The sequence below is a fragment of the Gallinula chloropus genome (genome assembly GCF_964237585.1).
Source record: "Gallinula chloropus genome assembly, chromosome: 3".
Classification (NCBI taxonomy): Eukaryota; Metazoa; Chordata; class Aves; order Gruiformes; family Rallidae; genus Gallinula; species Gallinula chloropus.
Genome location: NC_140087.1, coordinates 52,656,998 through 52,679,189, shown reverse-complemented (window position 1 = coordinate 52,679,189; position 22,192 = coordinate 52,656,998). Strand labels below are relative to the sequence as shown.

General features: G+C 38.8%; 1 protein-coding gene across 2 annotated transcripts in view; it reads right to left on the bottom strand.

Moving 5' to 3' along the window:
• ZFAND3 (zinc finger AN1-type containing 3) overlaps positions 1 to 22,192 on the bottom strand; it is a 137,250-nt gene that overhangs the window by 30,309 nt on the left and 84,749 nt on the right. For both annotated transcript variants that reach the window (XM_084262172.1, XM_084262173.1), the window contains 2 exons: positions 14,836 to 15,015; positions 4,438 to 4,503 (listed from right to left, as the gene is read on the bottom strand). In XM_084262172.1, the coding sequence (XP_084118298.1) occupies positions 4,438 to 4,503; positions 14,836 to 15,015 (246 nt within the window). The remainder of the gene's footprint in view (positions 1 to 4,437; positions 4,504 to 14,835; positions 15,016 to 22,192) is intronic.

Sequence of the window (22,192 nt, the reverse complement as noted above, 5' to 3'; positions counted from 1 at the left end):
GTGCAGAAGACAGTCCAGGTGACCATGTCAACTGTTTTTAATGAATGAGGGCGATTTTGTAAAGTTGAACAAGGTGAGAGTGAAAATAAATCCTACAACTGCAGAAAGTCCTTAAATTTGTTTTCAGATGTGACTATAATGATCCTTACCATCAGAAGGTTTTTAATCTATGATTATCATAGCACTTTGAGAAGGCTCGTAGATAACCAGTACTAGCAATTAATGCAAAGTACATGTGTAAAAAAGCAAGCTTGAAGTGTGGGTGTTCAAACTCCTCTGAGCAGGAGAGTAATCCAATCTGTCCATCCAGATAGATATGGAAGCACAGAACAGATAATACAACACATCACAGAAATAGGCAATAAGATGAGATAGTAAAAACCCATCAACATACATCATCTGATCATGGTACGGTGTCATCTCCCAGCCTCTATTAGCTCTTCCTGCATCAGTGCAAGTCCCAACCACTTTATCCTGTTTATAATTGCTGATGAGCAGTAATAAGGCTTCCATGCCTCAGCTCCTGTCCGTTCCACTTCAGCGCCCAGCTATTAGGTTATAACTTTTATTTACAGCCTTGCTTGATGTGCTGTTCTATTAGTACAGCTGGAAACTGGGGAAGGGGAAAAAAGGGAAAAAAGCGCGTCCCTAATGGGCGCTGTTATTGCCAGGGCTGGGTGATTTACTATGCGGCTTGAAGGCTGTTCTGTCATCGCTTTCCTGTCGCTGAGAGAGCTTCAGGAAGGTTGGATTTCTAACACAATGCCCTCCAGAAGTCAAACGCTAAAGAACACCTTAAAAGTCCTTGGGAACACCCACGAAAAGCATACCTCAAAGTTGTTTCAGTGTTATAAACCCCCTTCAATAAACCCTTGTAAAATTTTACTCAGGAGCTTAAAAATCTTCAGAGCAATTAAAAAAAAAAAATCTAATTAGTGGCATATCAGGTCTTTTTGCCCTTACCCAAAGCTAAGATTGGGGAAAAAAGGATGATATAAAAGTAATGGCTTCTTGGGTTTGGCTCTGGTGGAAAATTTGTCTACTTCTCTTTCTGTAACTCCAAGAAGGAGTTCACGGGTTCAGCCCTGAAGCAGTTAGATATCTGGCACTGCTACAATCAAGCACACACACATCTTAGTGTAAGGACATCGATAAACCCAAAATCACAGAAAGGACCATACAGCTGCTTAACTGCTTTGCTCAATCAGTGGAAAAATTATTTGCATCCTCTAGACTCAAATTCTAAACTAGAAAAAGCACCGAGCAATGAGACAGATACTGTAATCTCGCACAATAAAAATACCACCGCACCCACCTAGGACAGATATCCTCATAAAATGTGAGCTATGAGCACATATAATTACACAGAATATTAAAGATGCACGTTTCTCATTGCTCACTGCTACTGAGAAATAAAGTACTTAAACTCACCAGCTTTATGGCTGTAATGTATGAATTGATTGCATCATTCCTGCATTTTATCTGCCTGTTTTCTGCTACCTTCTCTACCACACAATTAAAAATTAACGGTGCACTCACGCAGCTCCACCAATTTTTTTCCAGCTTTCTTTAAGCTGCACCAAAATGTTTTAAAATCTGCCTGCTTAGAATTGCATATTATATCATCTTTACATTGTAGAGCAGAAAGGAAGAGTCATATGTCAATTAGTCCTGTATGTTTGAGTCCCGGGCACCCCCTGTACTTGGGATCTGGACGCCCTGTTGAGCAGGGTAAGCCTCGCGGTGTCTTGTCATCAATCGTAACATTACCCAACCATTAAGAAACAAATCAAATACAGCAGAAGCTATACCCTAGGCCACACAATCTCATCTTTTTTCCTACAAAATCTTTAGACTGTTGGCTCTCAAAAACCTTTAAGGCATCGTCTAAACTAATGATTGCAAAGCTTTATTCATTCTTTTCATTATAATCCCTGTCCTATGGGCACACATTGGAACAGAAATACTTTTTACCACAGAGATGATTCTGGTGAAGAGAAGGAGGAAAAAACCCCACTATTTGGTGTCATAGTACAATTTTTTATCTGAACAGCTCCTACAGCATGCAAGCTGACAAGCGTATGAGGTAAAAACTCTTCTTTTTCTACAAGAACTTTTCCTGTGTCTTGGTAGATTTATTGTTTTGATCTTTCTTCAGTGGTTACATTAATGCTAATAAAATATGAAAGGTTTATGTCTTCCCTAATATCCTTCTGATGGGAACCTGCATACAACATAAGTAGGTCAAATTTCTAATTTTATGTCTCAAATGCTGATCTATGACAGACTTTAGAGAAAAACTATGCTTGAAGGGGGGGGAAAGAATTACATAAGTCAATTGCACCAAAACATTTTCCTTCAAAGCTCTTCCAAGCAGAAGAAATGTAGAATACATACAGAAAAGAGGCTTATATGCAACATGCAGTATTGACAAATAGTCCTTCTATCATTTACGTAGCTTCCTAGGATGGGACACTAAACTGAAGCGAATGTAGGGTGAAATATCCACCTACACAGCCTGCTGCTTACGCCTGAAGATGTCACGCCATTTCTGGGTAACATTTTGTAGACAGTGTTTTCTTCTCATATTTGTCTGACTTTGAAAACACAGTAGTTTATTTTAAAAACAAAAGTTTGCTGACAATTCAAGCTCTGGAGAAGTTCCTACTCCTGGTAACAGGTTAACTAGTGTAAGGGACTACAAACAAAATATGCAGATCACCGAGCAAATAATGTAAAGAAACACCAGGGTAAATGAGGTAATATAAAATCATTAGTTTTAGCTGACTGAAAATGAAACTTGTGGCATTAAATTAAGATCTCCTTATTTTCTTGCTAAACACACCAAATGATTAACATACAAGCATATAGAGACCAAATATTAGCATATACCAAAAGTAAGAGAACCACTGAACAAAGTCAGCCAACCATTTAATGAATATTTTTCAACATGTCAATAAAGCTTCATTTGCTTTATTCTAAGGAGCTCTTGCCGTTGCCATTTGACACTCCAAATGGTGGATTTACTTGCCTTTTTGCTAATCACAAGCACATTTTTTAAAAATATTCATAGAATACTCTCAGTTTTTAGCATCTATCGCATCACAGAAAGCGTTTAAATTACCCTGCAGTGAAAATCAGGATTGAACACCACAACAGCTAACTTACAAAGAAAACACAATTTAGCAACTCCACGACTAAAGCAGATTAGTTTGCAAGGGATACCAGCAGCAAACATTCCTTTGTGTTCAGGTACACCTCTGTGGTTACACAGAAAAGAAAACCCAGTCGTCATCATCTGGAGAAGTTCATCACCTGGAGAAGCTGGATCCAGTCTGTCCCAGTGCCAAACTTACAAGGTTCTCTGGCAAACAACATTCACAGCTTTGTCATAGATTACCAGGCATTGCTTGAGAGCTCTGCTTTTGTACCAAGGTAACGAAGCTTCAATCTTTAACCTTCCTTCACTGCAGAACAAGCCAACTTGCATCATCAGACGCTTGTTGCAAGCGAACAACGCACACACATGGAATAACTACAGTTCAGGAAACATACAGGTACTTGAAATGCTTTTTGAAAGAATGACTTCAGTAGAAATTTACCTTTAACTCCTGAAAGAGTAAGAGCCCTTAAACAGGAATACCTTTCCTTTCTGCATGCTCAATACAGCTAAATTGGTACACAAACACAAATAAGAGACAAAAATTATTTTGGAAACAAACTGCTAGAACATTACCACTGCCTAGTCACCACTGCCTCCCAACAGGAGATGCTCATGGAGAGGATCACATGAGCTCTCTTCACTGCAAACTAAAGTCTGAAAAAGATCTGAGCCAATGTGGGTAGCTTGGCTGCCTGCCTGAATAAACACTCACATGATTCTTCATGACAGACCTGCTGCAGAAGCAGCAACTTCAGCCTGGAAACAACCTCAAGCATCACTACTAACACCAGCTTTGTGAGAGATTATCCAACTATATCGTCCATGTGGAAATAAAGTCATCAAAATGACCCACAGGCAGTAAAATTTGCATCAGTGCAAATATCAGCTGCCAATACTGCATCTTGCATCAGAGGAAGTCAAAGCAACACACTCCAAACAGTTTTCTACTCACCACTTGGCATTTACGGGGGGATTTCCAGAAAGCTATCACTGTCATAAGACTTGAATCAAACCAATTACTGCTGCATTTCTTATGATTACAAAGATTAACTGAAAAGATTATATATTTATGGAATTATGTTTAACAGGACTCTGAGATTAATTATCAGCCATACAAATCCTTTTTATATATGTATTTCTGACAGCAAAGCAACAGTATTTATTTTCACTTGGCACACACCAGATATAGTCACAACCCCTGACTATAAAACTATATTCACAGAGCTATATAACATGGAAAAAAACTTATTCCCCAACACCTACAAAACACATACCTGAGTCGCAAGATCTTTTGGTAGGTGTGGTTAACGAGGCATGAGCTGTACCTGTGCATGGCCCACCTGGAAACAGAGAAGATATGTCTCAAAATGCCACCTGGATTTAACATTTATAACCATATCAAGAGTTATATGTAGGAATATAAAACATTGAGGAGTGTCTGGTTTTGGAAAGCAAGAATGGAGATAGTCTGCCACTTTCAGTCTTCCCTTCCAAGTCAAATCCAAATGTGTCCTGCACTGAAAAAACAGATGAGAAGCTGTGGCAGTAAGTGATGTTATAATTTACAAATATTTCAAGAGGCAGTTTTAGGAAAGCATACATTGTAATCACATTTTTTTCCAGCGTGGACTGCAGTGCTCTTTATGTTGGAACAGAGCTAAAAATGTATCTAACCCACAAGTAATGCATGGGACAATGCGATCGCTTCCTTGATGTCAACAAAAACCTTATCACTCCTCTCCAGTGAGATAACAACTTTGCCTCTTATCTTGTTCTTGTTATGCTTTCAAAGTGCGTCACAAGCATATGCTAACAAAGTCTTCCCATGTTTTAAGGTTTTCTGTGTTGAACTCTGAACTCTTGCCCGCTCATCTGGTATCTGCTTGGTAGTAAATTGCTTTCTGGCTTTTTTCTTAACATGCATCATCTTTGAAGAGTTCTCCAGAGATCTTGTTAAAGTAGCAACTGACTGAGACTACTCAGCGACTTGCAGTAAAAATAAATAAAAATAAAACCTCCACAGTGAAGCCAAGGCAAATTGACAATAGCATCACCAGTGGCAATAACACATCACAGCTTTGGTAATTAGATATTATAAATTGGATGACACCAGAGACATCTAGTATAGTTTGGCTTTTAAAATACCAATAATCAAGCTTGCACTGGACTGCTGCTAATACAGAAGTATTATGCCAGCAACACAACAGAGCTTAGTATGACAGGGTTAGCTTTAACACAGGTCACCACTCCCTGAAAAATACTTCCCCTCCCTCCTCTTTTTTTTTTTCCCCCCAGTCTTTGCATTTTTTTTCCCCCTGTGGCTTTGGCAATGTTCTTATCTTTTCAAATATTTTCAACTCTTGCCTGGTAGTAAACTATTTATTTCTTTTTGTTTCTCTCCACAATGCTCCCCTTCAAGTTTTTATTTCATTTTTATTTTTCAGTAAGTACCAGGCCGTAGGTAATTGCCTACCCAGTAAAACTCAAACAAAAATAAATTTCTGCAACTGGGAGAGAAATTATTTCTGTGCGTTTGGTTTCAATGAGCAAAAGATCTCACAAGTTTTGACTCTATTGAGTTTTTCAGAGGACTGAGGAACTTTGAGTTCTCTGTTCTTGCTGAAAGTCCCTTTGGCAACATACACCACTTCATAGCTGTGCAACAGGTAATCTTTAAAGGGGTGGTTACAAAGGCCAACAACTGCTTTGCAACAATCAGAACCGGTCAAGTAAGCTCAAATCATTTTTCACAACACATCTATTTCTAGGCTAGCATATAAAAAAAAAAAAAAACCCAAACATAAATACCAGCTTGATCTGTGTTAGCCATGCTGTTGTAAAAGGCTCAGAAACACCTAGTCAAAGCTTTGGTTCATTTGGAAAGAAAATCAATACTGCAACAGAATCCTTAATGAGCTTTCTATTGAAACCCTCTGGATAGTCAAAAAATTACACAGCAGGTCTGTTAAATCAGTCTCTCAACTTTCACAGACTAAGCATACAGTAGTTGGTTTCAATATAGAGTTTGGGTAAACAATATATGGAATAGGGTGTGGAATATATCCTAATATATTATACAGCAGGGTATGAAATTCAATGAACCAACTTTAGATCACAGCTGCCTCTTAAGATGCAGCAGCTCTTCTTTAAATCATTTCAGTTACGTTCTCCCAGATTTCTCTGAATAGACAGTGACAGGCATCATCACTGTGGACTATCAAATATGACTAATCCTTGCAATTAGTGTACAGTAAATATTTACACTAGTTGATGCATTCAGCATTGAGCCAAACACAAGCTCTTTATTTCTCACTCTCTAAAGTACAATAAGTTGGTATGTGTTCTGCATCTCCTCATGTCAGAGCTTTTCTTTTATTTAATCTTCCCTCATTAGGTATTACTTTCATATCGCTTTGATTTGTATAGCACAGCACCAGAGTTTCAACAAAGAATATCTTGGGATTTGCAGGCACGTACACCACAGCCTAATCACCAGTGAAGGCTGTGTGTCCTCTGTAGCACTTCCTTCTGCTACTGTTGTCGTTCCACCATTAAAAATGTCATGCATAATTCAATACTACGTAGCATGGGCTTGGCTGTGCAATTCTAGGTGGAAGTCATTATGTTGAATCTTTTTGGTATACATAACAGCTATCACAGGCACCTTTATATTAAGATGGAAACAGGGAAGAATATTTCCTAGAGCTTTAGTAAAAATGCTGCATGAAAGAAAAGGGAAGTCAGGTACCAGCAGACCACCAACCAGTCCTTCTTGGCAATATACAAAGATAAGCTTATTACTTAGCACGATTCAGGATATATTTGCACTTTTGTTCCACAAAAGTAAGTGTTTCAAGGGAATGTAACTATGGTACATAAAACACTTCAGTGCACAGTGAAAGGCTGCACACGTCTAGCTTCTAACATAACCCAGCAGGCTGTGGACTGCTATTTTTCTCACTACAAACAAAGAGATTAAAATGGAAGAATAAAGGTATTTTTCAACTCTATATCCAATTAACAGATTAAACAATAGCTTCTGCTCCTCTATTTTTTCCAGTCTATGGTTTCTGGCATTTGCAACTCCTCTTGCAAACAAAAGCAGCCACTGCCCAGCAATAATGTAATCCCAAAAGAAGATGATTAAAAATACTAAAAGCTACTAAAGAAAATAGGATAATTACAAGAATCACAGAGTTTGCAAATTCAAAACAGATTTAATAAAGGGGAAAAAAAAATTCACAAGATCCTTTAACTTGAACGTTATATATTAAAAGGTCTTGTTAATGCAGTTACTATGTTTTTGGCTTCTGACATCCCTAGCTTTCTGTAACTCAGTTAATTTTACTCTATATCAAAGTGGAAAAACATGTCCAAAACCAGTTTTTCTTCTATCTAAAGCAGTAACATTTTACATATTACTGACATTTATACAGATTTAGTATTGTTATTGTTTACTGTTATAGACAATTGTAATTTTGGTATGTTTAAATTGCCTTGTTGAACGGCTTTCTGCACTGCCCACCTCCCTTCCTTGAAGATGGTAACAACTGCCCTGCGGCACCTTCCCTGCAGGACAGACCCTCACACTCAGGGTAACTACTTGTCTCCCCTTCCTGCAATCTTTCTGAAGTGAAGGGACTTCACTCACTCAGAACTTCCTGCATGGCAAAAAAGGGAACTACTAGGGGAACAGCTGGTTCTTGCTGTTCAAGGACATGCTAAGCTTGAACCCAGCACACACGTGTAGGGGTGTATTTGAACAGCACTTGGAAGCACTTACTGAGCAGAGGGAGACATGCAGAATGGAGTGAAACCATGCTTGTACAAGAGTACAAAGCATAAGATTACAATTATACACAGAAATGGTCACAGACAACACAAAACCTGCAAGCAACAAATATGAATAATAAGTGAAGGAGCCTGAACTCAGTAACACTTGATCCAAGCGTGCCTGAATGCTGCTTGGAGCTCTCAGTACCGTGATGGGTCCTTGCCGGGACAAGCACAGCAACACCTGCATGTAACAGGGTGGAAGAGGGTAATTTCCTTGGGCAGCACTGGTGTAGCTGGGACGGCTATTTGCAATACAGGAAAGAACCCACCTTTGGAAACCCATCCAAACCAGTAATCTAGTTGTGTGTTTCCTGAATCGGTAGAGACGTAAACCTAATTACTCTACACAATTGAGTTTGAAAACAGCCATTGATTACCAACACCAATACATAAACAACTGGGAACAGAAATCTCTAAATTCACTCTGCACAGACAGAACACACTCTCTTTGAGGACAAGAAGTAAAAGAACGTCACAGCACTTAAGAAGTGCTTGTTGGCTGCAGAATGAGCATGCTGCATGATAATTTATATCACTGCTAAACAGGTAAGAGGATTGTATCACATACAAACATATACTTCTAAAATTATTAGATTTTAAAGATCTGCCATTATTTACTTGCGTGGATTTTTATCTGCATGCAGCTGTTACTGGACTGGACTGTAAACCTGAACTGCAAACCTGGGCTGCTGGCTGCTGCTGAACGGTTGGGCGATTTAACCACTGTACTTCAGGACAGGATTTGGACTCCACTTTTTCCCCTATTGTTGCCTCACTCCCTTACTTGCTTTTCCTCAGTTTCCTCATTTGTAAAATAGACATGACACTTTCCTACTTCATAGATGTGAGCTGAAGTGTAAAAACGTGTTTTCCAAACCAGCAGTTAAATTATATTTTCATAAATAACTTTTATGTAACCTCGATAGCTGTGCAGCTCTAACCCACATTTTTCTTATGTGACTCCGTTTCTCTTTCATATTCCACGGGGTCCTTTCACTTTAATAAATGGGACCCTGGGATGCACTGTCTACTCTGCAGTGTGAAGCGACTATAAATCAGAGGGAACAATTAACAGTGCTACTATTTTGCTCATCGTCATTATGCTTCAAAATTATCATGCCACAGCCGTGGAATGAAGTGTTCATTTCATAAACCTACGTGCCAGATCTTTGCTTAAGATATTAGAACCACCAGTTCTTTAAATGAAACTGGGACCATAGGGATGAGATTGAAAGCTACAGAAAGATCCTCATGCCATGAAATAACGATGAGGGCGACACTGCTAGATACTATTTTATTCCAATTTTTAGCTGCCCGTATGTTCTGTTCTGGCACCTAATACTAGAGGCATTTCTCAAAAGACAACTTTAAAAGCCCATAACTCAGTTTGGTTTGATATTTGAAAGCATTTTTGCAAATTCACAGAGAAGAAACATTTGCATTAATACTTAAATAAAATGTACTTTGTGATAGTCAAGAAAATCCAGATTTGATCATATTCCAAAGAAAAAACTGAATCACTGCTCATTTTAACATTAAAAGCCTATTTATACACAGTATCTAGTGAAAACAAGTATGTTAATATGTAAAACACCTTTTACTATTATCTAATATAATAAAAAATCTGAGAAAATAGCTAGTTCTTATTCTGTAGCACAGAAATCCAAAGATGACTGCAACATCAAAAACCAGCCAGGTTCACATTCTGTGTTAGAGGCGTGTGCCCTCTTGTACCAAAGCAAGACACACAAAATTGAGTACAAGGACAGATTACAATCTTGTGAGTTGATAAGGAAAATTATTCATCATCATCATCAGCTAGCTGTAGCTTTCTCAGGTATGTTTGGGTACAAGTTTATTGCAGTATTAAATCATGCAGGTTGGGAAGGCTAGTTTTGTAGCTCAACATAATTTTAACAGTTACCACATTCTTTTGGATCAGAGGAAAAAAATCTAGAAGTCTCTATCAGAATAAACTGAGTTAGCAACAGAGCAAATTATTTTCTACAACCACCAATGACAAGCAAGAGAAAAGCAGGCAGCTGGCTTGGTCTGTTTATACATATAATACTTTAAAGAAGTGGGCATGTACGTAACTTTGAGCCAAGGGTGAGCCAAAATATGAAGTCACCCATAGCCCAAACAGGAAGACAGGCCGTACAAAACTGATTCTTACTGCAACGAGCAACTGAATTCACAAATCCAGACCATTTAGAAAAGTGTACAAGAGCAACTGTCATTTCGGAATCGCTGTCCTTGTTTAAAAGGCACAAAATGCAATTAAGGATATCACAATAATAATTCAATATGTGAAGTATTTTCAGAGCATATGCAGGAGAAAAACTGTCATCTCTGACTGCTGATAAACCCAGGCAAAATACAAAAACTGTGAAGCCCTCATGAATTGGTAGAAGCCTTCTGTACAGTGTCAGAGAGGCCATTCAACAAAAAAGAAAAAGAAAGGATGCCCTTGTTTATCCATTTCTTCATGAGGCTGTGTTGAAAAAAAGCTGATATAAGATTATTTTTGTATTCCAAAGACAGAAAAAATATCATTACTTTTGTAGTACTATATAGGCTGTGTGGCTTTTTACACAGTCATGCTTCAACAAACCATGAAATTCAGAGTATAAACATCCAAGAGGTGCAGTAGAAGAAACAATCTCTCACCTTTCTGCCAGCAATCTTTTACAGAAGCCTGGTGCACCCCCGTCTCAGATGTAGTTTGCTTTACATACATAAAGTGAGTTACCCCGAGTTATTAAGTTATTTTGGTGACCTCAGTACTTGCAGCACATGCAAATGCTCAATAAAATAAACAATGTTCTAAAGCATTCCACAAAACTGTCTTGCAAATTTAAGCATTTGAGATAAACTAACAATGTTTTTAACACTTAGCTTCAGTTAGCAGCAGTTCAAATTCTGGAGGGTATTCAATAATTAGCCAAAATTTACAAGTATCCAGTCCTGAAAATTCACATTTGGGAATGGAGAATCCAGAGGTAAGTTGTGGTCACTTATCACCGCCACCTTTCTGGGCTGAAATCTCCAATGTATTTTTTGACATTTACAGGAATATCTCGGATCTCTGTGTATTTTCTTATAAAGCCTTCAATGTAGAAATGTAGAGCATTTAACTGTTCCAGAAATATCAGATATTCCTTCTGTCCTTTTTCAATTGTGGTTCTTGCTAATTCAAAGAGGCCAGGAAGAGTTAAGCACATAATTAAAATAAAATCATGTCAACCTAAGCTAGCAACTACTGAAATATCAAATCTGATCCAGCTGCCAGAGTTGGAATTGTTCACATTGACATTTCTCCTGTCACATAACACCACAGTTAGTTTTAAACCTGCACAGCAGCAGCTTTAGGTCTTCTCATATAGAGACAGAAAAATAACGTGACAGCCCCAAAGAAAGCAATGAAGGCCTGAAACTAAGCTAAATTATTCCATGTGCAGTGTGACCTTTTCTTTTCCAAAACACATAGAACCTTCCTTAATAAGCTATTTTTTTAAAAAGAGTTCTTGTGGCTGGAGGTAGGGAGACAGAAAAGCGAAGACTATTATCAAATCCCTCTTTTCCTGTTTGTTAAAAATAAACAAAACCCCTGCTGATCCAACAAGGAAAGGGAATCTTTGCCCAAGCAACCAGCTCATATGGTGACTGACAGTGAAATAACAACTGCTAGGACCTCCTGCACGAAGATCAGGGATGAAAGGGTAAAATGACACCACATAAAAACTATACAAGAATAGTGAAACTTAGTTGCATATAGAGTAGAGGAAGAACAAAAGTCAGAGTGATTTAACCACCTGTTAAGAAACAGATGATTAAGTTCCATACAAATCTAGACTTAATAAAGCTATACCAGTATCAATGTACCCCTTGTTTTCAAAAGTTTTCTCAAATATATTTAGTGCAACTGATAATGCCTGAAGGTTCTGGATAGAAAAAGGCAACTCAAGCATAGGTGGGGAAAATAAATATTCTTAGAATATTTTTCCATCCCCTAAACTGCAACAACATTTTTTTCTAAATTGGTGCTGAGCAATACTTCATAAAAATAAAACACATGTGAAGGAGGGGGGTGGGGGGAAGTCCTGAAGCTTGCACCACTGTCTGTGGGCATAAATCTTTTCTTGGCTGCAACAGTAAGAGTGAGAACTACCTTCATCTTCTAGGGGGAGAGAGATTAATCAGCCAAGCAGCCACTGAGGTTGGTGATTGTTCAGAGCTGAGGGTGTCTGGAGACGGAAAGTTACTACAACCTGGTAGTGTATACAAGATGCTCAGGCATGGAAATGCCATTCTCACAGAAAAATCAGAACAGTAAGAAAAAAAAGGCTGAAATACTTGCACATTGTCAAACTGAACTCCTGAAAAACCAGCACCCAAGGACTTTATCCCCTGTATCATTAAAAAAAGGAAATGGCTACCTAAAAACAAGGACAAAAAAACCTGCTGGCTTCCTGTGACACAGAATATGAATCTTGCCACACAAGATTTTCTCTTCAGTTGTCAGAATATGAATGGCATTTGTTAATTCCTTAAATGACTTCTTGTGATTCTGTCCAATCTGTTTACCCTGTGGAGTCAAGTACTATGGCAAATGCCTTGATGTGAGACTCGCCTTGCAAGCTTGAAAAGGAAGAGAAGGGAAGGGAGCGGAACACACTACGAGAATCCTTCCCAAATACTCCAATCTTTCCACACTTTGATAGGGATTAGCACAATGATCCCAAACATTGATTCCTGGTAAGTTACCACAATACTACTCAGAATGGCACACAGCTGTACATCCCACGGCACTGCAAAGGATCAATCTCCGAAGAACACAGCTGCAGCCAGAGCAGTGCAGCTCTGCAGAACGTGCTGCAAAATAAATAAATAAGTGTTGTGCAGGTAAAGACACCCTCAAGTTAAAATCAAAGAGACATTTAAAGTTGGGGTATTCTTCATTGCAGGAAAGAATCCTCCATGCTGAGGCCATTATCCATCAGAAAAGCTCCATCTGTGTATAATTATTTCTGATAAATGGTATTAAGCTTCATTAAAGAGGTAGTGGGGATGTGAGAAGACAGAGAGAGCTCTAGCTGTAAATAAATCTCTCCACTGTATTTCACTTAAAATCACCCCAGCAGGAAGTCATAAAGAATTTTTTTATAGGTAATATTTTCAAATGCTCTGCAGGCTGTGCTGCCTAATATCCATCACCTTCAGTGTATGTTCACAAGCTTAGAGCAATTCAGGATGAAGGACACTGTTTAATTTCCTTCCATCCTTCCCATCCCAGTAATCACCGCCCCACTTACCCCCAAGTCCTTCTCACCGACAACAGAAACACTTTGTTGTAACACAATGTAATTCCTCACTGAACAATCTTTCAGAAAACCCGACCCAGTAAGCACTGGAGAAGCACCCTGTAACACCAAGTAGTAGAGCCAGCAGAGGTGCTAAAGGCCCTTGCCCTGTGAAGGCCCAGCTGTGTTGCAGAAGTGTAACGTTTTGCTGAGCTCTCTAGGAAGGTTGTTTTAAGGCCCTGTTGTTACAGCAGGCAACAGGTTTCCCCTGAAGAAGTGCTGGGCAGAAGGAAGAGATGATGGGTGGTCAGCAGCAACTGTGTATGCAAAGGAGAAACAGGAGTTACAGAGCAAGCTTACTCTTAGCACAAGAATTGGTATCGGAACATTCATACTTGAATCCTCCTGTATTTCTGACAATATTCTCACATACAGATGGAAACCAGTAACTCAATTAAAAAATTTTATGTTAGTTACTCTAATAAACCATCAAAATCCCCAAATGATACATTGTGCTTTTCCCCACAGCCAATCTGCCTCAGTAAAAATAAAATACATGCAAACTCTACGTAACTGTAAAACAGAATAAACGCTTCAGCAACTCAGCAAAACCATCCTATGCAAACAGTTAACACAACTGAAAACAAGTGTAACATATCAAAGATTTTTTTAGTCATACTGCTTTGTAAGCATTGTTATTTCCAGCAGTTTCCTCGGAGCTGAAGAACCAGAGTAGAGCTCTCAGGCTTCCTACTAAAAATCAAGCATGTTTTTCTTGGAACATGTACATCCATTTACCAGCCACGACAGAGTAGACTCAGCTCAAGAGGGATTCTCTCCATAAAGCACCTTCTAAAATAAAGCTACAGTTTTAGGAAAATGAAGCTACAAATTACACATTTGAGCTTAAGCTGCAGAATGCAGATTTTGTGTATTAGACACAGGATGAACTTAGATGTTTAGAGCAATTAATAAAAACAACTTTATGTCACTGTGTTTGCTAATCTCTAGCAGCTTCACTTACCTTCAGGGAGAATTTTTGCCTGACAGAATTCAATAAAGAAGAAAGATGCATCATGAAAGATTAGATGGATTACCACATGAAACTTAAGTTTTATGCAAGTAACCTAACAGCAGTCTAGACAAACATGCATTGCATTCAGCATGACATGCAACTGCAATAATTAAAACCCAAAAGGTTTTAAAGTCAAATTTCACAACTTATGGGTGCTTAAACTAAAATATATATATTTAAGTTTACCTGCAATGTGAGAGGGAGTTTCTTAAAATGAGTGTGCTTCAAAACTGTAATTACATTGAACACTGCAGTTCAAACAGCTATGAAGTTAGAGAGAAACTTCTACAACTTGTTCTTAGGTTAGAGCCATCAAGGTCTAATGTGTGAATAGCTTCCAGCCTTTCCTCTTGCCCCAAAAGACAAGCCATTTACTTCCAAAGGGAGTCAGTGGAACCTAAGCTTGAGAACAAAATGTTTATGCCTTCTTTGCTGTTACTTAAGTCTTGTGCACTTACATTCCTCTTTGCTCGGTGAAGTTACATTCAGTTCTGTCAAGAGTTGCTGGTTGGAGTTCGCGGCCTGCGTGGTTAGAGAGGTATTGCTGTTGTCACTGTTTGTTTCTCCGGAGAACAAATCTGACTGGCTGCTGCTTGTGCTGGGAGTTGAGTCATCGTCTGGTTGCTTCTTCTGGAAATCTAACAAAACCAAGATTTCATACATCAGCCCACTTGTTTACTCTCCTCACTTGATTACATGCAAAACCAGATCTGAAGTATCTTAAATATTATGATGTTAAAGAACAGCAAACAATTTCAGAACTAAACAAAGTTCTTGTTTCCACAGCTGTTGAGGAGCATCCAAAGCTTACCACTGCATGTATCAGTACACAGCCCCTGCAGTTCTCACAAAGGACGTACAAAAGCATAAAGGAGCAAACATCCAATAAGGGAAGAAGTAAGGCATGTAACACAAGTAGAAGGAAAGGTTACACTTCTCTAAAAACAATACTTTTCACTGCCTTTGATATGAAATTCCACCAGTAACGATTTTGGTGAATGTAGTGTATGGCTCCAGGTTAGCATGGGGGAGCCATTCCATCAATTGTTTCATGGGGGTTTGGGAGGTGGTAAGAGGGTGCTCCTTCTTCCTCTCTCCTTCATTTACACCAACACTGGTAGTAAAAGTAGTTCATTGATCTACAACCATAGAGTTTGATGTAAGTCACTTTTTATTTCCCTCCTCCTTTTTGGTTGGCAAGTGCCAAGTCAAGCTAAGTCTCCAAACTGCCCCATAGTCTGACTCCCACAACTTTGATAGATGCCATCGTCAGGTTTACCTTGCCTCCAAAGCAGATTCAGGTTTGTGAAGAAACACTCTTTCCCTTTTTAAGCGTAAATCCTCCCTTGAGGGTTTTTTCCCTAAACCCACAGTCCCAATACCTGATTGACTGCAGCATTAGTCTCAGTTCCTACCAGCTACACTATGGGATTTCAGTTTGGCACAGCTCTGCCACTGAACACCTCCAGGGATCAACCCTCCCAGCCAAGTGAATTTTGGTTTGCTTAACATCCAGTTACTCTCATGATGCAAAGACATCGCTTCCTCGTAACGAGACAGTTCAAGATGAAGTGCACCACTCTTTTTTTTAAACTGACACAGGAAAGGAGAACGCATTCATTACACAAACACATACATAGATCAGTGTTCAGTTGCTCGTTGCAGTATCATGACAGAGAAGGAAACAGAGCAGTCTATAAATATTTGCAGATGATGACGTGTTCGAAACACAGGTCGCCAACATGACTCACTGGGATTGGGAAGCACTATAGTCAAACAGTCCCCAAATGATGGTCTAGTATTTAAGTGATTTTCCAGAGAAATTAAGCTGTTACTTCTGCTGTGGAAGAGTCAGCCAGGCCAGGGAGGAGGAGGGAGGTGGCAGTCAGGAAATCATCCACCTCCACAACACAGCTCTGAAAAAAACGGTGGGATGTTCTTTGTCAGGGATGATTTCCAGGACCCAGGAAGATGTCCTGCTCAGGCCTCACTAGTCATCAACAAAGTTTCACCCAAATTTGTCTCCTGGATATTATTAGTGTGTTTGTGCAATCAAGAAAGCTTCAAGCACTTGGGATTCTGCACCAGCCACAGACAGCTGAGGCAATTTTAACTGGAGCCACCACCCCAGAAAATAACCAAATCTTCACACCTCCACCAAGACCATAGTCCTGACAGAAGGGGAGCTCACAGCTGGAGACATTTTGGGAGCCACCCATCTATAAATAACCAGTACAGAAAATAAATGAACATCTCGCACACCGCCTGCAAACATAAGGTGGCTACAGAGATTTTAAGGGGTTTACCCAAGATTGCATCCAAGGTGGTGCACAAAAGTGGTGTTCTGTGTGTGTACCAGAAATGGGAGCAGCTCCATTTTCAAGGAGCAGAGCAAGAATAATGGTTACGCTCAATATTATACACCAGGAGCAATCTATAAAGCACATTAAAAATAAAGCATAGAGATACAGGACAGCAAAAGACACTATGAAATATATTAAAATCCAGCAAGTTGGAAGACTCGCAGCCAGTATATTTTTTTCCTAGATAGCTGCAAATACTTTCCTCAGGCTGCACTAGCTCAGTGTCATCCACAAAAGACATTTACAGAATGAGGTAAAACATTTTTACAAAACAGACTATATAACAGAAGTCCTGACAGCCCCTTAATGATAGTGTAGCACTAATACCTACTGTGCTGTTCCTCCCAAAGCTGCAAATTGAAGAGCATAAGGACCAAGGTGGGTTCCCCCCCCCCGCCCCCCAGATAAACTGTTCACTTTCACAACCTATTGATAAATTCTTCAAAAAGAGCATAAAAGGCTGTCAAAAAATGGTCATTCAGTGACATTTCCCAACAAGCACACTGGTGAAACAGTTCAGAGCTGTCACACAACAGAAAAACCCACCATGGCAGTTAAATGCTCTTTGCCTTCACAAATCCAGGACTTCTTGGTCAGAACTAACTCCTGCTCCAACTGCAAATCAATTAACTTTAAAAAAAAATAAACCTTCGACTGCACAGTTCTGTGGAACCTGTGTAAACCTCCATTTCACCCCTTTTTTACCATTTTTTCACTGCAGACAAGAGTACTTGAGGAAAGTGTTGCTGATCTCAAGTCCCTGAGACATACCAACCATAACTGAGGTTGTACTACTCACGCTGCAGCAAATTACTAGCAGCTGCCTTAGTACTGTGATGTCAAAAGCAATGCAGGACCTATTCAGTAACACAGCTTGTATCATAAATTTGACCTAAATTATCAACAGATTTCTGAATTACAGCTTTATGATTTGTGGTCCAGCATTTACCTGGTATAAATACAGATCTAATGACATACTGGATGAGTGGTATTATATTTCTTCTGTGTATCAGTGGATGGCATTTGGCTTCTGTTAACCAGGACTCTCATTAACATGAATAACTTGCAGATCACCTTGATTTCCCCCCAAGTACAATAAAAGCTGCCAAGAATTACAGGAGAGCTGGTTCTGAATAAATCCATTTAAGCCTTACCTGCTCAACAAATAAAATCAAACAAAATACACACACAATACAGGCAAGACCCTGGCAAGTTTTGAAGGGGAGGCTTTATTCTGATTAAAATCAGAATGTAATTCTGTTGACAGAACAATGACCTCTCCTAATCGTCTCAACGAGGATAAAGGAATTAATCATCATTTCCAGAAGTTTCTATTTAACCAGAGATATATGCAAAACCCTTTCATTTAAATTAATTTTTTCCTTCGTTTTTACTGACTTTCACCACACTAACAAAATCCATGCCAAAAGGCACCTCTGACCAAAAATCCATTAAATTCACTTTCCCCTTTCCTAGGTAATGAAATGTAACTTTAACTTTTTACAGAAACTTCAACTGGCAGACAATGTTAGTGGAAACAAGCTTTCCTCCTCTGTCAGAAAATACCGAGCAGGGCTGGGGGTGGGTAGGTGGGGTGGGTTTTTTTGGTGCGTTTTTTGGTGTGTTTTTGCTTTAAAGCACAAGATATCCTGGTGCTGGCTACAAGGTTGAGCCAGCACTAAAATAAGAGGGGAAAATTAGCTATTTTCTGCATGGAGGAATAACAGGAGGAAACACATATCAATAAAACATATCAAATACATCCAATAAACTATTTTTGCATGGTAGAGAAGCTGCTAGTAGTAAGCAGGAACACTGCCAGTCTTCTAGCTCCAAAATCCTTCTGCTTTGTTGAGTTTAAGGGTCGCACCCAGCATCTCAACTAGCTGAGCAGGAACAGAGAGTCTCAAGCACGGCTCTCATGCACTGGGTGTTAATAGCGTTACTTTTGTTTTGTTACTTAGTCAGTGGATGGTTTACAAAGAAATTCTAAGCAGAAATGTAGAAATTCTAATATAGACATCATACAAACACTGTAGAGACACTGAATTCAAATAGTTAAAGCTGAAAGAAAGGCAGGAAGCTAGATTTGTTTCCCAACTTCAAAAGACAAGTTCTTTTGCAAGATAATCTCTTGCCCATTCATATTCATAAAATAACACTGATAATGAAAGCCATTACCTTTACAGCTTCCAATTCTAACCCATAAAACCAGAGGTGCCACGGGAAATCAGATCTTCTGCACCAGGCAAACTCCCTTGTACATTTGTCCAGTTACTGTTACCAGTTTCCTGTGTGCAACCAGGGAGAACTCACCTCCCCAGCATGTTCATTTCACCCACTACCTCCCTACCAAACTAGCAAATATTTAGAAGGCCCAGCCTCTCTATCACCTAAAATACTCCTGATTTTCTGACCAAAAAAAAAAAAGGAGACGGTCCCAATTTCAGTATTCAGCATCAACATCCAACAAAATACCTATGGAAATATCAAGCCCTAAACTCCTGCCTAACTGTAAGGGGCCTGTAACTAAGCAGGGAACAACTTCTGTTAAATAACTTCTGTGGTTACAATCAGTTGGAACTTTGAGGTAACGGCAAAAATATGTGCAGTATCATGACGTCAAAGCATTTTATTCTGAAAAAAACACAGGCACATCAAAATATTACGTGCAATGACTTAATACTAAGCCAGAACTTTTTCTCGTTTGCACTCATGCTATAAAAAATTACAAAATTTACAAAACTTCCAAAGATCCTTAAACTTAACCTATCCTTTTGGTTTATTTTAATGGTCAAGGTTGTAAACACTTATTCTCTGGTCCATAACACATGTTTTCATTAATAAAATATGGGTTTGTTCAAATAAATTACAGGTCTTGCAAGAAGCATCAGAGTAAAGAGCACTCTAAGAAGAGAAAATTAGAGTCTTTAAAGTAACTATTTTGGTTGATCGGCAGTATTATACCACTCCTTTACTCTTCAGTTCTACAGTTCCCGTAACTTAGCCGTGTGAACTAGCAAAGAAGTTATTTGGAGAGTGTTGGCTTCTAACACTGCACTAAATGTGCAATCTGCACATTTTTTTATTACCAGAGCGTCTTGTTCTTTTACAGAGCATAAATTAATGTTAGTGTCACAGCAAACATCTACTCGTCCATTAGTATCCCAGCATACGCAGAGACTTTTACCTTACTCTAATCAGAAAACAGTTCCAGGCTTACAAGAAAATGGATTTTGAAAGTACTCCATGGGAAGTAACACAAATATTATGACTTTGAAATAGTTACAGTGAAATGTTTATTTGTAGGTTATTGTACCATTTTTTATCTTTTTTCTTCACATGCCTGGAAAAAACTGCTTATATGTGGCCGCAGAACAGTACTGCAAGTCCTAGAGATTTTATTTACTTATTTATTGAGAAATTTTCAACTGGACTTTTCTGGTTCATAGCTTACTGAAAGCATTACAAGTGTCATTCATACAACTACATTTCACATAATAAATTAGCGTGAAATGGAAAAAAATCTTTCCTTTAAGTCAGTATCTAAACACAACCTGAAACTCCAGTCACGGTCTGGCAATAACAATCTGTTTGGAAGAGAAGATTTTAATTATTTTTTTTTTCTTTTTAAATAACACACAGCTGGAGAGATGCATTTGCCCACTCACAGAATAAACACAGGCACGCTGCCTTCAGGGGAATGATTGCACTGTGGAATTTGCCCAGGCATTCGTATTAGCAGGCAACCAAAGCCATAAGATGGAATCAGAGATAAGTACTGTACAAAATTATACATGTAGAAACTGTATGTAGCATACACACATACATAGAGATGTATTTCTTATTGCATCCACAATAACAGCAAGAATAGATGAATTTAAATTTAGACCGAGGAGTACGAAATAACTATCACAATCTACTTGTATGAGCTGTCAGCAGAGCTCTTCACTTTCACAGTTAAGCACAAAGTACAGGGAGAATTAACAAACCAGAGAAAATATCAGAAAGATTATTTTCTATACAACTGAACTTAAATCAGAGTTGTGAGCACATGTGGTAGAGGAAAGCCGTTTGGCTCTTAAGGGTTTTATTCATAAATACAACTTTTGCCATTATTTTCCAATTTCTCTTTGTAAATACAAAGAGCTGAAATAAGTTCTTTATGCTCAGTTATGCTTCATGATTGCTATACTTTTTAAAATGGCAACAGATTATTAATAAGAGTTCCAAATAATATTGTGATTTGCATGTTGCATACAATGAGCTCTTCACATGCATTCCATTCTCTTTTCAAGGCAGAAAAAATACTAGAAAAAGAGCAAAATAAAAAAGATGGATCTACAAGGGTAGTCAACAGACAGTGAGAACACAACTGCAGTTACATGTATTTATCCCCCAGGAACTGGAATTGGGATCAAGTCATATAAGACTTCCATCATTTGCAAAACTACTGTGATTTTTAACATGAACAAGTTGGGGTTTGGGGGTTTTTGGAGTTTTGTCTGTGGGTTTTTTGGTGGTTTGTTGGTTTGGTTTTTGTTCAGAAAGTCTGATGACATGTTTTGAGGTGTTTTTCTTCCAAAAAACACACCACTTGTTTAACCTGACATTCAGTAACAGGCCTTCTTTCTCCTGGCTCTACAATATTATTCTGCCCCAGAGCTACAAAGGAAGCTCCAGATGTGACTAACAGGTTTTGCCTATAATTTAGCAAGAAAATTAATCAGTAACTAATAACAAAATGCTGGCGAGACAAGAAGCTTAACATTACTATGGATGACCTTCAACTTCAGATCCAGGTCACTCAAATATATATGCATACATATTGCTCTTCCAAGGAAGAGAAAAGCAGCTTTGTACAGAAGTGAGAAGAATCTATAGTAACTGTATTAATCAGGCTTCTAACACCTTACAAGACTGCCATGAAAAAAGGGCCAGTTTTGCAGCACGTGACCGCACTGTCTCCGAAGTACTCGCGAAATCCTGACATGATGAAAAAGGGACTTCAGTATCATCTAACAAAAGGATCCTTGGAGAGTGGCTTCCCCACAGAACACTCCCTGCTCTGCCCGGTAACAGCACTTTGCTTACTGTAGCTATTTCAGTACTGACCAGCAACAAGGTCACTGAAAGCCCCTATAAATAACATTTTAAAACCCCTTGCATCACATTTCCTATTGTTACTGAACGTAGCAAACTTACACTATTTCAGCTAAAACCTGGTTATTGCGCAGAACTCACCAACATTAAGGAAGAATAAATACTACTGCCTGCCATCAAAGGACCCAAAGCACTGAAGCTATGAAGAGCAGGCAACTATTCTAACAATGGACTTTAAATTCCCTGTTACAGAATCCCTCAGGTCCGCAGCTAGCATTCACACTTCAATTCATTACAGAGCACGTACAGTGAGAAAGGTCTATATAAAAGTACTATTACACTGCAAAGC